Genomic DNA, 12,164 nt, shown 5'->3' with positions numbered 1-12,164 from the left:
GAGTGCTTATAAGTTGAATTCTCTGCTTATTTCTGGATTCTTTTGGAGGAACTACTTAAATTTTTGTTGTTGTTGAAGGTCCATCTTTTTTCATCAGTGATTAGGCTCAGCTTTGCAGGATATGGGGGTGGTGTGCATCCTAATCTTTATTTTGTGGAATACAGTGCACCTCTCATCTTTGATTTTGAATGTCACTGTTTTCAATGTTACCAATGATCCTAATTTGCCAGATTCATTGGGCTTTTCTCAAATCCTCCAGCTTGTTCTCCTTATGGTTTTTGACACAGTTGACCACTCCTTTCTCCTGGAAACATTCCGCTGTGTGTTTTTGTAACAGGTCTCTCTAGTTTCCTCCTTCCTACTTGTCTGATCGACTGTTCAGTTGAATTTGCTGAATCATGATCTCGCCCCTCTTAATGTAGGCCTCTGTTCTGGACCCTCTTTTTCTTTTTGTCTCTTCTTTGGGAATGTCACGATTTCCTATAGATTCAATTGTCATCTTTATGCAAATTGCTTCCAAATATACATAATCCCCTCCTTCCTGAGCCCTGTTTCTGAACCACCAGACTAGCCAACCAAATGTTGCATAGTAGTCTGAAATGCTTCCTGACTTTTCTGTTTATTGGGAATACTACCATTCTTCCAGCCTCCTTGGTTTGTGACTTTGAAGTCATTCTTGAATCTTCCTTCTCTCTTGTCCATTTTTTCCTTTCCTACCCTATTCTTTCCCCTTGTGGACTCCTCAGCACCTGTTGTCTGGATTATTGCGTAACAGCCTCCTAATCCAGTCCACCTTTCTTTCCTACCCATCCTTCAAATAGCTGCCAAATTGTTCTTTTCAGAGCACAGGTCTGATTTTCTAGGTTTCTAGCACATGCCACCGCGTTGCTCAGGAAGTCAATGGCTCACCATTGCCTTTAGGATCATAGGTTAGAATCACTGGCATTTCAAACCCTTCATGAGATGGAGCCACTCTCTCTCTCTCTTCAGACTGATTTTCCATTACTCCTCTACATTCCTGCCTTCCTGACCAGCAGATTCCCCAGATGTGACTGTCTGTCTCCCTCACACAGGCCATGTGCCTTGTGCCTGGAGTGTGCTCTGTCCTCACCTTTCTGATTTGGGATCCCCAGATCATTCAAGACTCAGCTCAAGTTCTTCTACTAGGTCTTTGCTGATTTCTCCCTGCCCCCAACTGTTAGTGCTTCCTTGCTAAGAAAATGACTGTGTACTTCATACTTGTGTGATTTCCTCCAGTAAAATATAAGCTGTCTTTGTGTCCCATGTCACACAGTACGATACCTGGCACTATTTTGTTCGTACCTGTAATTTCATTGGTGCTGGGAACTCCCAGTGAGGAAATTCCCTGTACCAGTGAAGACTGACAACCATTATTCAAGTTAGAGTCTGGGACATCGAGGTTAGTGCTTTGCCCAGGGCCTGCTCTATCTACCACGCACTGCCATATGTGAGCACTCAATAAATGTTTCCTGAATCCAACTCAATTTCTGAGATGAGTCATAAGCGGAATGACCTTTTTCCCTTCAGAGCAAAAGGACTTTCTCTCAGATACTTTCATTATGTCTCTGACCTTTAACCAGTCCATGTCTTTAAGTTTCTTTCAGTCAGCAATTTGCCACCCATTTTCAAAACTGATGGGAAATTTTGGTGTATTCTGTGCCACAGTTTGATAGTCAAGGTTTTTGATTTCTCTTTCCTAGCAGACCTATGAGTCTTAAACTCTCTGTGTCATCAGCTTTCAAGGGGCTTTGTCCTACACAACTCATTTTCTTAGCTAATGGGTTTCCTGGAGAAGTAAAAATAGGGCTCCCATCAGTGAAGTACATTCAAGCAAAGGCTGGTGGGAAGTGGAGGACAGCAGTGGAGTAAGTTCTGACTGACCACATAAGGGAAATTGTAGAGTCAAGGGCATCTGCAGAAGGTTAATGCGATGGGGTCTTAGTGATGTGGTTGAATTTTTAAACTTTTTTTTAAAAAAGCAACAGGCAAGGTAGTTATACTTTACTTTATTTTCCAGATGTTAAAGTCATTGATGACAGAACTATGGTGGATGGGCTAGGATGAACCTACTTCTTTATAGCCCCTTTCGTTACCTGTCACACTGACAAGATGGTTACACATTTTAGTGCCTTGTTAAAATTACATTATTGCAGTTACTGTTCTATTTAGGGGGGCAATTTCTAAAATGTTAGTACCCAACAGAGCAGTGGTTTTCCAATTTGTTCCACTTCTGAGACAAAAGTGGCCTCCCCCTACTCATCCGTGTTCCAGGGGAAGTTCTACTCAACATTACAAAGTCAGCTGTCCATTTCTCCTTATCAAGACAAGGAGCAGAAGTTAAGGTAAAAATACAATGGCTGTGGCAGTGTTAGCTAGTGCTTCTCTTACCATTTCTATGGGATACATTTCCAAATTGCATAAACAATCCAAAAGGTTAAAATGCTTTCATGCAGATTTCATTAACTTGACTAACTATATTAATAACACTTCAAAGCAAAATCTGGTTAATAAAAGCAGCTAAAAAAAGCAATTTTAGTAGCTAAGCTTTCACTCCTATTTACCATGCTGTAATTAATCAGAAAGACCCTAAACTACTTTTATGAGCGCACATTTTCAAAATGTCATGCATGCTGCAGAAGAAAGCACAGGAACACACGCTATGCACAAAAGCCAGAAGCTATTAGCACCAGAAAGCTTACTTCAAATCAGAATTCACTTCAAACATGAGCCTTTCTATAAAATGCTGCATTAGTTGCTTTTAAAACACAAAGGCAGAAAAGAGAGAGAGATAAGATTATACTTTGCACAAGGCAAAAACCTCTCATGTCATTAATACGAGACCCTCTTCAGCTCCCATTAGCGATTATGGTAAAGGCGGCTACTACTATACTTTGGATTACAGGTCTATTTGTGGACAGAATTCTGTCAGGTATAGTATGATTAAAGCCTATGTTGTCCTTCCCGAGAATCTTAGCAACGGGCTCAGGAAGTATGTTATTTGTTCACGGCATTAGCTGTATATGTGGCAAGCTACAATTTTTTAGGTTAGTTTTTTTTTTTTTAAAGCAACATGCATAAGCACCTACCTACTTAATAACAGTCTTCAGACTTAATTAGCAAAAGCAAAGTTTAAATGGGATTGCTGCAGTTTTAATTAGGACCAAAGGTGGTCACTATGCACCTTTTTATGAGCCATACTGTAAAATGAGAGAAAGCTAACATTTGTGATTTTTTTTGAAGACTTGCTCCTGCTCAAATGAGACATATAGAGAGTAGGACTCAAGCTCCATTCTCCAGGACAGATGACCCTGTCTGGTTACAGCTTTTTGGCACAGTCGGGGCAATAGATCTGCTCATTGTGGCAGACAAAGCGCTTGTTAGCCAGATTCACGGAACACTTTTTACAATGGAAGCAGTAGTCATGCCAGGATTGCCCTTCATAGCTGACCACACTGGAGCCTTTACCAAAGCCTGTTGGGAAGAAGAAAAACAACCAAGAAAGGTGTGAATTACAATCACCAGAAACCCCAGCTCCTCGAAATTGAATCTGTCAGATTTAATTCTCAGACAGACCTTCTAAGTCTTATTCATCTCCCCCCTCCCCCTTTCATCTGACAGATGAGAAAACCGAAGCTCCAGAGAAGTGACTTTACTGTGGGCCAGGGCTCGTTCTCTGTCCCTCCTTGTTCACCCTCCAACATCTTCAGGAGGAACAAGCAGCTCTAGCTTTCACATAAAGAAAGCTAGATTCGCCAAGGAGGCCCAGTCCAAAGAGACAGCAGACAGGCTGAGCTGTGGGATTTAGCTCAGGGGCAGAGGATGAACTTGGGTGTCAGTGCTGAAATTCTGGGGTTTTGAGGGTATCCCCTAACCATCTCAACAATTAGGGCTTTAAGGGCTACTTCTAAGCAATCAAGCTAGAGCTTTCCTCTCTGAAGCAAATTAGGACACTCCAGTCTGCTTACTTCCCAACTCATACCTTCTTCTCTTTTCTCAAAGCTTTCAGGATTACTGCTTGAAAAAAAAATAGAGCAAAAAAGTTGTGAGCCAATAGGATGCCATTGTCGTTGTTTTAAATAACACTAGTGGGACTTAAAAGATTACCTAGGCCATTCTGCAGTGGATTCAGGTAAGAGAAATGAAATCCATCTCCTTTTACAGAGCAGAGTTGCTTTAGTCCCACCTCTTTCCCCTAGAATAGTGAGCTTTGAGGCCAGAGAAATCGCAGTTTCTAAGGCATTTTGCTAGTGACTATTTACTTTTCAAAGATGTCCATTGTTGTGGCCACAGTGTCCCACCCTACTTCATCGAAGTGGCCACCAGGAGGCAAGCTTAGCCTGTTCTTTTAAGATAAGAAAAGCCACCACCCCTAAAGAAGCAGCTGTTGCTCTGCTACTTAACTCATACTAGCTCTGGTCCTGAGAAAGCCCGAGTTTCCCTTGGGTGGTAGGTGAACGCTGAACCCTGTGCCACAGCCCAAGGTGTTTCACAGCACTTTGAACTAGGCCATACTAATCAAGGGCCAAGTTACAGTGGGAAGCACTTTCTCCTTATCTTCTCCAGTGCATATATAACAGTCTGCTGATGGGCAAGGATTACCATCAGTGAGGTATTTTAGATCCCAGGTTCTGTTCCCCTCACTTCTTGGCAGACTTTGAGGACTTGGTTTCCTCTGACAAGGATACCTGATGCCTATCCAGTTCCTGCTCATCCTTCAAAGCTCAGCTCAAGTGCCACCTCCTTAAAAAGCCTTTTCTCATCTTCTAGTTAATGGCTGATTAAAAAGAAAAATTATTCTACATAGTGCAGAATATAGCTACAAAAATTAAAGGGGAAGAAGGATGAATCCTGATTACTAAAAGAGGGGAAAAAAATCTAACCTGAAATTTTCAAATATATTTATCCTCTATCTCTTTGACAACATTTCTCTTTCATACCCTGCATTCATTGGATTATAATTGCTTATGTGTACATGGCTTAGCTTGGATAAGCTGGTGCAGTGGATAGAGTGATGGGTCTGGAATCAAGAAGACTCATCTTCTGGAGTTAAAATATGGCCTCAGATAACTTATTAGCTATGTGACAACCCCCCCCACTCCCGTAAGTCACTGAACCCTGGTTGCCTCAGTTTCCTCATCTGTAAAGTGAGCTGGAGAAGGAAATGGCAAATCACTCTACCATCTCTGCTAAGAAAACCCCAAATGGGGGAAGTGCTAGTCTTGCCTCCTTGACAGGGTGGTTGGGAGAACACTTGGACACTGGGTGGTACATAATCTTGTCACTATGAATACTACCTCCATTAGTACAGAGTATGATCCTCTCGTGCCTTCTCATTTTATATGATTCTTGGACAAGATATGGACATATCTTTCCATAAATCTTATTTTGGAGAAGGAAGTGACAAACCTCTCTGGTATCTTTGCCAGGAGAACCCCCAAGTTGAGTCACAAAGAGTTGAACATCAGCAGAGTCACTTCCAGCTTCAAATCTAAGATCTGCTCCTAAATCATCAGCTCCTTCATTCAGCACAGCGCTTCACTGCGTAAAGATTTCCTGAATGAAGGGCTGTAAGCAAAGCACTTGGTCTGTCACTGGAAATGTTTACGTTATATCATGTATTCCCAAACCAAGCACCCACTTTAGGGACTAGCTAAACACCACTGCCCCCCTCTAAGCTTCACCAACATTGGCTTCACAGAATGTTGTAGCTTGAAAGGATCTTAGATCATCTAACCCAACCCTTGATGGCAGGAAAGTAGTGACTTGTCCACGGTTACAGAGTGAAGGAGTAGCAGAGCACAAGTGCTCTTTCCCACTCCCTGCCACATTCTCTTGCTAACACTGACCCCTAGGACCAAAGTTGTGCTAACAAGGAATAAACATGAAAAATTTCCTGGGGAAGAACCATCAGCCTACCTGTGATGGGGTTCTTACATCCAGCACATTTCTTGGCAACAAAGGACTTGTAGCAATCCACACAGTAATACTGATCCTCCACAGCAGTGAAGCGCTGTCCAGCCAGCTTCTTGCTGCAGGTGGCACACACGAAGCACTCGCCATGCCAGGGCTGATCCTGGTAAGTGATTCCTCCAGAAGTGATGGCCTAGACCAAGAAGTCAATGTCAAAGACTGACTGCTTGCCTTCCGGGACTGTGTGAGTGCTATCAAACTGGGCCTTTGTGTCTACACCGACAGCTAAGGACCACATCCACTTAAGGACCAAACTGGGAGAGCTAATGAAGAGCTTTCTCACTGCTCTGGCTGTTGTAGGAAGAGCTGGTTATATAGCAAAGGAAATAGATGCTGAGGAAAATATCAGTGGGCCTACCAGTGGGGGTAAAAGTATTCAGTCAGTCTAGATTAAATCTCACCTCTTCAAATAGGTTACTTCTCCAGCTTTCTCACATATTCTCCATTCCAGCCATACTGGCTGAGTTACTGTCCCCAGTTCTCATCCTTTTCACTTTGTCATCCCAAATATGGAACCTTGTACACAGTAGGTGCTTTAAGAAAGTAAGGAACCTTCCTGAAAACATACCTTGTTGCACTTCACGCAGTGCTTGGCAAACTTGGTCTCATGACAGGTAACACAGTAGAAATCTTCACCCTTTGGGAAGAAACTGCCGGTTCCAATGACCTGTTTGCAGTTACTGCAAGTGAAGCAATCCTTATGCCAGACATTCTTCTTGTATTCCACATTTTGGTCTCCTATGGGAGGAAGCAGTTGCATTGCCATGGCATCATCCAGTAAAGCATTTTGATTCTATTCTGAAAGCCCTCCCCCTTCCATCCCTCCTCCTTCCACTGACAGGGCAGGGAGGAGACAGGCTCAAAGTTATTCAGTTACCTCTGCAAGAGAGAACGAACTTAGGAACTTTTCCTGGATCCAAATCCATATGCCCACACAATCAATTCACATCCAAGCCACAAGACGCTCCCTTGTAGCTGCCAGGATGTAAGCTGCTCATTCATAACTAGAATTTCTATGAGGTACAGTGCCATGAATGGGGGAATTGCCTCAAGTGGGTGATTTCACACACTCATCATCTGTGAGATTCAAAACTATGTCTATGAGCCCTCCTTCTAATGAGGTTCATGGCCTCTTTTTCCTGAAAGCTTTCAGCCTCAGAACCAAAGGAGAACTCACTGTACTGTTGAATGCATATTGCCCCTGCCTGACCTCTAGGTTCAGAATATAATCTCTTATTGGAAGTAAGTACCTGCAACAATTTGCTTGAAGCACCCTTTGCACCTGGGTGAGTCCTCACGAGTGGTGCACTTGTTACACAGGATCTTATTTTCTTTGGACACAAAGGTCTCATTGGCCAAAGGATGGTAGCACTTGGCACAGCGGAAGCAGGAGTCATGCCAATAGCGGTTTTTGTAATGCACCTCCTAAAAAAGGACCAGCATGAAGAGTGAATCTCCCCTGACACATGTACATTCCCAATCTGGGATTCTTCTTCCCATTTTTAGTTCAGCACCAGAGAAACAACCATCTTTTAATTGCAAATTCATTATGGCCCAAGGTGTTGGTTTTTAATCTTCAGTTGGCCACAAAGGAAGGACAGAAGTAACAGTCATTTCAATGTCACGTTGTTTTTCCCATTAGACAGTGTCCAAATTTTCCTAGATTTTAAGAGATTTGCATTGAGGCCCTTTAACACAAGTACAAGTTTCCACTGGTGCTGGTTCTGCATTTCATGCACATTCTGCACGATTCACATGTGAAAGCAGCCCTCATAGGTTTAAAGGGCCTGAGAATGCGCCTTTAACTGACTCATACAGGGTCAGTTGATCAGCTGTTCAGCTTTTGTCTGTATTACCTATGTAGAGGAACACCTGGCATCTAGACTCAGCTCATTCAGGAATAAGCTGGGCAACCTTAGGTCACAGACGGTAGAATAAGAGAACTGGAAGGGACCCAAAGATGTCAGCTGACTCCACCAAAGTTTCATGGGGAAAGTAGGTTCAATTTGACATCAGGAAACCAAGGGTTTGAATCCTAGCTCTGTCACTTACTGTCTCTATGACCTTGGGCAAGTAATTCACCTTTGTAGGCCTCATCCATGGAATGGAAAAATGCTAAGGTCCTTTGGGATGGCAGGACTATGGCTCCCCAATCCTTTCCCCAGCACCCTCCCTTCTTTATCTTTCTGAATTTCAGTGCCCTCGTTGGGCCTACAGGAAAGCCTGGTAATAAGTAACAGAACAGAGGTTCTACAAATGCAGGATATTAAGTATTATTTCAATGATCTGTGACAGTGTGGGTGGCTCCACTGATAGAGATTTCAGTCCCTCTACTGAGAAGTGTCCTGTGGCCAATCTGGTGAAGAGCCTTGAACCTGTGCTCCACTTGTGTATAGGAGGGGGAGAAATTTACCCCATTAGTAGTATTCTTACCTTGGAGTCAGCCCCAATGGGTTTCCGGCATTCCACACAAGTATTGGCGCAGAACTTGTCAAAACATTTGACGCAGCAGTGACGGCCCTCCTTCTGTACGTACTTCTTCCCTTGCAAGGGGTCCCGACAGTAATGGCAGTCGAACTTCTCAGACATGGTGCCTACTGTGTAACCTCCAGGACCTGTGGGAAGTGAAGGCAAACAATGAAGCTGAAACACCAGGAGACCCAGCAGGGAGGGCATAATAGGCAATGAGCACACAGATCTTTGCTGGGTACCTGAGATACCCTTTTAGTCTGTCTGAGACCTAGGCAGAAAGATTCCTTGAGTCCCTTACCTCTTGGTAAAATATAAAGCACACTGTGACAAACCAATTTCCAGTAGTCCTCCAAGATAGTGCACTGCCTAGCCTCCTTCAAGCAATAAAAATGTCACGTGCAGTTTCCCGTCCCTCAAAGTTTAAGAATGGGCTGGGTGCACCAGCAAACACTGAGGAAGCAGGCTTTAAGACAGGACTGAAAAGAGGGGGGAGATACTTGACTAGTGTTTTCCCTATACCAGGCCATTAAGTGCAAGGAGCTGGAAAAAAGCTGCATTCCAGAAATGGAAACAGATTTCAGGGAGAAGAAAAGATGGATTCCTTTATACAGAGATGGGAAGGCAGGTGAAAGAGGCCAGCTACCTTTAAGGTCTTCCAATCATGTCCTCTGTGCCTCACTTTCCCCACATCTACAAAAGAATACTAATCAACCTAAATAAGTTTCCTGCAAAACTTCAGAAGTGTCACACAGAACAAGATAGGGACCTTGTGTGGTTGTCTTTCTACAGAATATTTAAAACCACAGCAGTAAGATCACTTAGAGCCCTTTAAGGGATGATTGCTGGATCTGTCCCTTTTCTGAAAGCAATTCCTCAAAAATTTCTTACTGCCTAATAAGGAAAACTACCCCCTCTGCAAAAGAATATCCCATTTCCCTGCCCAAGTGCAGAAGTGAGTGAGTATTCCTCAAGGGCCTATCCTCAGCCCTTGAACCTTCTATTCTCTCTCTTTTTCCCTTGACAAATTCCATTTACTATCATGGCTTCAATTCTACCTTTCTGCACACAGTCTTGATGTTTTTTGAACTTCAAACTCATAACCTGTTTAAAAACATTACCTCGATGGCCCCTTAAACAATGTCCATTATCTTTGCCCCAGATCTGTTTTTCCTTCTGTTTCTGTCCCATCTCCCATATTCCTAACTTTGGAGAATGGGTACCTTTACATCTTCCTTCTCACATCCACTTATATCTATCTTCAAAAGTCTCCTCTCTAAGGTCAAATATTCCAACAAAAATTAACAAAGAAGTGGAATAACCAAGTACAACTGCATTATATACATATACTTTTTCTTCCAAATACTTACTAGCTTTTGAAGCTTGTGAAATAGATAACAATAAAAAAATCTATAAAAGAACTTTACCTCTTGCATTCCTCACTGCTAAAACGGAGATAGTAATGCCTGCCTTGCCTACTGTGGGAAACATTTTATAAAACGCGATGTGCCAAAGGCAAGTAAAAAGAACATTTACATTGCATATTTAAATATATTTTATGCCACATACTAATAATACTATTTGGAAATTTTGCATCTGAATTATTTGTCCAACTATGACTCCCCTTGTCCTTTCCCCCCAACCAATTCAATAAGCATTTTACTGAGCACTTCATTTGTGCCTGGCACTGTGCTGGGGATCCAGAGATGAAAAAGTCCCTGCCCTCAAGGAGCTTTTCATTTGCTTCATGCCCCAACTATCCAAAAAGTCCCCAACCAGAGAGACATAAATTTTGCTTTAAACAGACCTGCTTCCTGTGCCCTGCCTTCCTCCAGAGGGAATGTGCATGCATTAAGTATATACCAGCTATGTAATTTATCTAGAGATAATTCAGGAATTATAAGCCACTTATGTGCTTGGACTCCATCTACTTCCTTATGACGCAACAGGCATGCAATTCAACCAGATAAGACCCAGTACTCACCACTGATTTCCAGCTACATTGACCACCCCAGTGCCTTCTGGTTTTTTATACAAACACATGCCAAAGTTGTTTGGTGATGTTGCCATGGACAACCAAACTGCACAGAAGGAGCTCAGGAAACCACACCCTGTCTCAGAGCTAACTTGGCAAAAGCTGCTTGAACTCTCCCTTGGAACCAAAACCAAAAAGTGAAACCACTGGAAATGCCAGTGTTTCTGATCAGTAAATAGCAACTTTGTAAGGATTATAAACGTTAAAATGCTAAAGGTCAGCTAAGTGTTATGCATACATTTTTATCCTTAGACAAATTAGAGTCATAGACTTAGAATTGGGTAGGACCTTAGAGATCACCTAGTTGAACTCATTTTACAGATGAGGAAACTGAGACTCAGAGGAGGGAAGTGGTTCAAGGCCTTGCAACTTAAAGCTGGAATTCAAACCTAGTCCTCTGGCTCCTGATGCAAACTAGGAGTAGACTCTTATTCAGTAGCTCAGCCCCATGCCCTCTTTGGGAAAGGTACAAGGTGGGGTGGCCTGCCCTAAGGTGAAAAAACAATAGTTAAATATCCGAAGGCCAACTAAGGTGGAATGGGGATTCAACTGACTCTGCTTGGCCCTGGAGGGTAGAACTAGGGGAGGATCTAGGGCTTGATTACAGCAATTCCATAGTGGAATGGGGTTGTCTCAAGAAGTACTGGCTTCCTCATCACAAGCAAAGGAGACAATGTTTGTAAAGTGCCTGACACATAGGAGGTGCCCCTTCCCCATTGGAGCAGGGATTCTTGGTCAGCTATGAGTTTGATGAGATGGCCAATGAGGTTCCTTTCAATTCTATGATTCCACCATACAAGCTGTAAGTGATATACATAGTAGTAACAGTAAGTATGATGTCACATATCTTGTGATCCTGCAGTTTAGGACATAACTAGGCCCTTACAGCCTTTGCCAAGGCTGTAGTTAGAACAACAGGGGCTTAAGCCAAGTACAGAGAGCAATGAGAAAGGATGGGAAATGTGTCATGGTTGATATGAAAGTGAGGAGATGAAATCACTATTTGAAAACTATTAAAAACCCAATTAACAGAAGATAAGGAGGAGCCTTGGATTCTAGATCCAGTTTTGATCTTGGACAAGTCCCTGCCCTTTCCAGGGCTCAGTTTTCCTACCTATAAAAATAAAGAGAACTTGGTATATACTGGGTAAAAAGCCAGGGAGTCAGGCCTGGCTTTAAGTCCCATCTCTGACCAATATTGGCTCCGTGAGCCTGGGCAAGTCAATCACTGAGTGCCGCCCCTCCCAGGCAACTAAGACTCTCCAGATGAATTCAGTGGAAAGGAACACTTGGTTTGGAGTCAGAGGACCTGGGTTAAAATCACAGATCTAGAAGTGACTCATGTCTCAATAGAATTTTTGTCCCAGAGCCTAAAAAAGTCATTCAACAGTCAACAAGTAATTATTAAATATTTACTGACAAACCCAGGGTGGGTGCTTAATAAATCCCATTTGTTGATTGCCTGATAAACAGAATCTGAGAGTTGAAAGGGACTTATGTAGCCATGTGGTCCAACCCATACACATGGAGCATGCTACAGTATGTCCCCAAATGGGTCATCTAACTACTGCTTTAAGACCCATTTCACTTTTGAACAACTCATTATTTAGAAGTTTGTCCTCACAGCTAAACCTAATACCTCTGTGATCCACTCACTACTGAGTTCTAC

At 42.8% G+C, this 12,164-nt stretch overlaps 1 protein-coding gene across 12 annotated transcripts in view; it reads right to left on the bottom strand.

Moving 5' to 3' along the window:
• Positions 1-2,011: 2,011 nt before the first annotated feature.
• Positions 2,012-12,164, bottom strand: part of FHL1 (four and a half LIM domains 1) — a 98,525-nt gene continuing 88,372 nt past the window's right edge. For 10 of the 12 annotated variants that reach the window (XM_072626668.1, XM_072626669.1, XM_072626666.1 and 7 more), the window contains 5 exons: positions 8,425-8,606; positions 7,242-7,416; positions 6,560-6,729; positions 5,938-6,124; positions 2,012-3,492 (listed from right to left, as the gene is read on the bottom strand). In XM_072626668.1, coding sequence (XP_072482769.1) covers positions 3,338-3,492; positions 5,938-6,124; positions 6,560-6,729; positions 7,242-7,416; positions 8,425-8,580 — 843 coding nt within the window. In that variant the 5' untranslated portion in view covers positions 8,581-8,606 and the 3' untranslated portion in view covers positions 2,012-3,337. Of the gene's footprint in view, positions 3,493-5,937; positions 6,125-6,559; positions 6,730-7,241; positions 7,417-8,424; positions 8,607-10,267; positions 10,338-10,444; positions 10,499-12,164 lie in introns of those variants that run through there. The other 2 variants (XM_072626675.1, XM_072626674.1) reach the window with 2 other exon arrangements.

The sequence above is a fragment of the Notamacropus eugenii genome, chromosome X (genome assembly GCF_028372415.1).
Source record: "Notamacropus eugenii isolate mMacEug1 chromosome X, mMacEug1.pri_v2, whole genome shotgun sequence".
In the NCBI taxonomy this organism is placed as follows: domain Eukaryota; kingdom Metazoa; phylum Chordata; class Mammalia; order Diprotodontia; family Macropodidae; genus Notamacropus; species Notamacropus eugenii.
The sequence above is the reverse complement of the archived record's forward strand: the minus strand, read 5'-3'. Positions and strand labels throughout refer to the sequence as shown.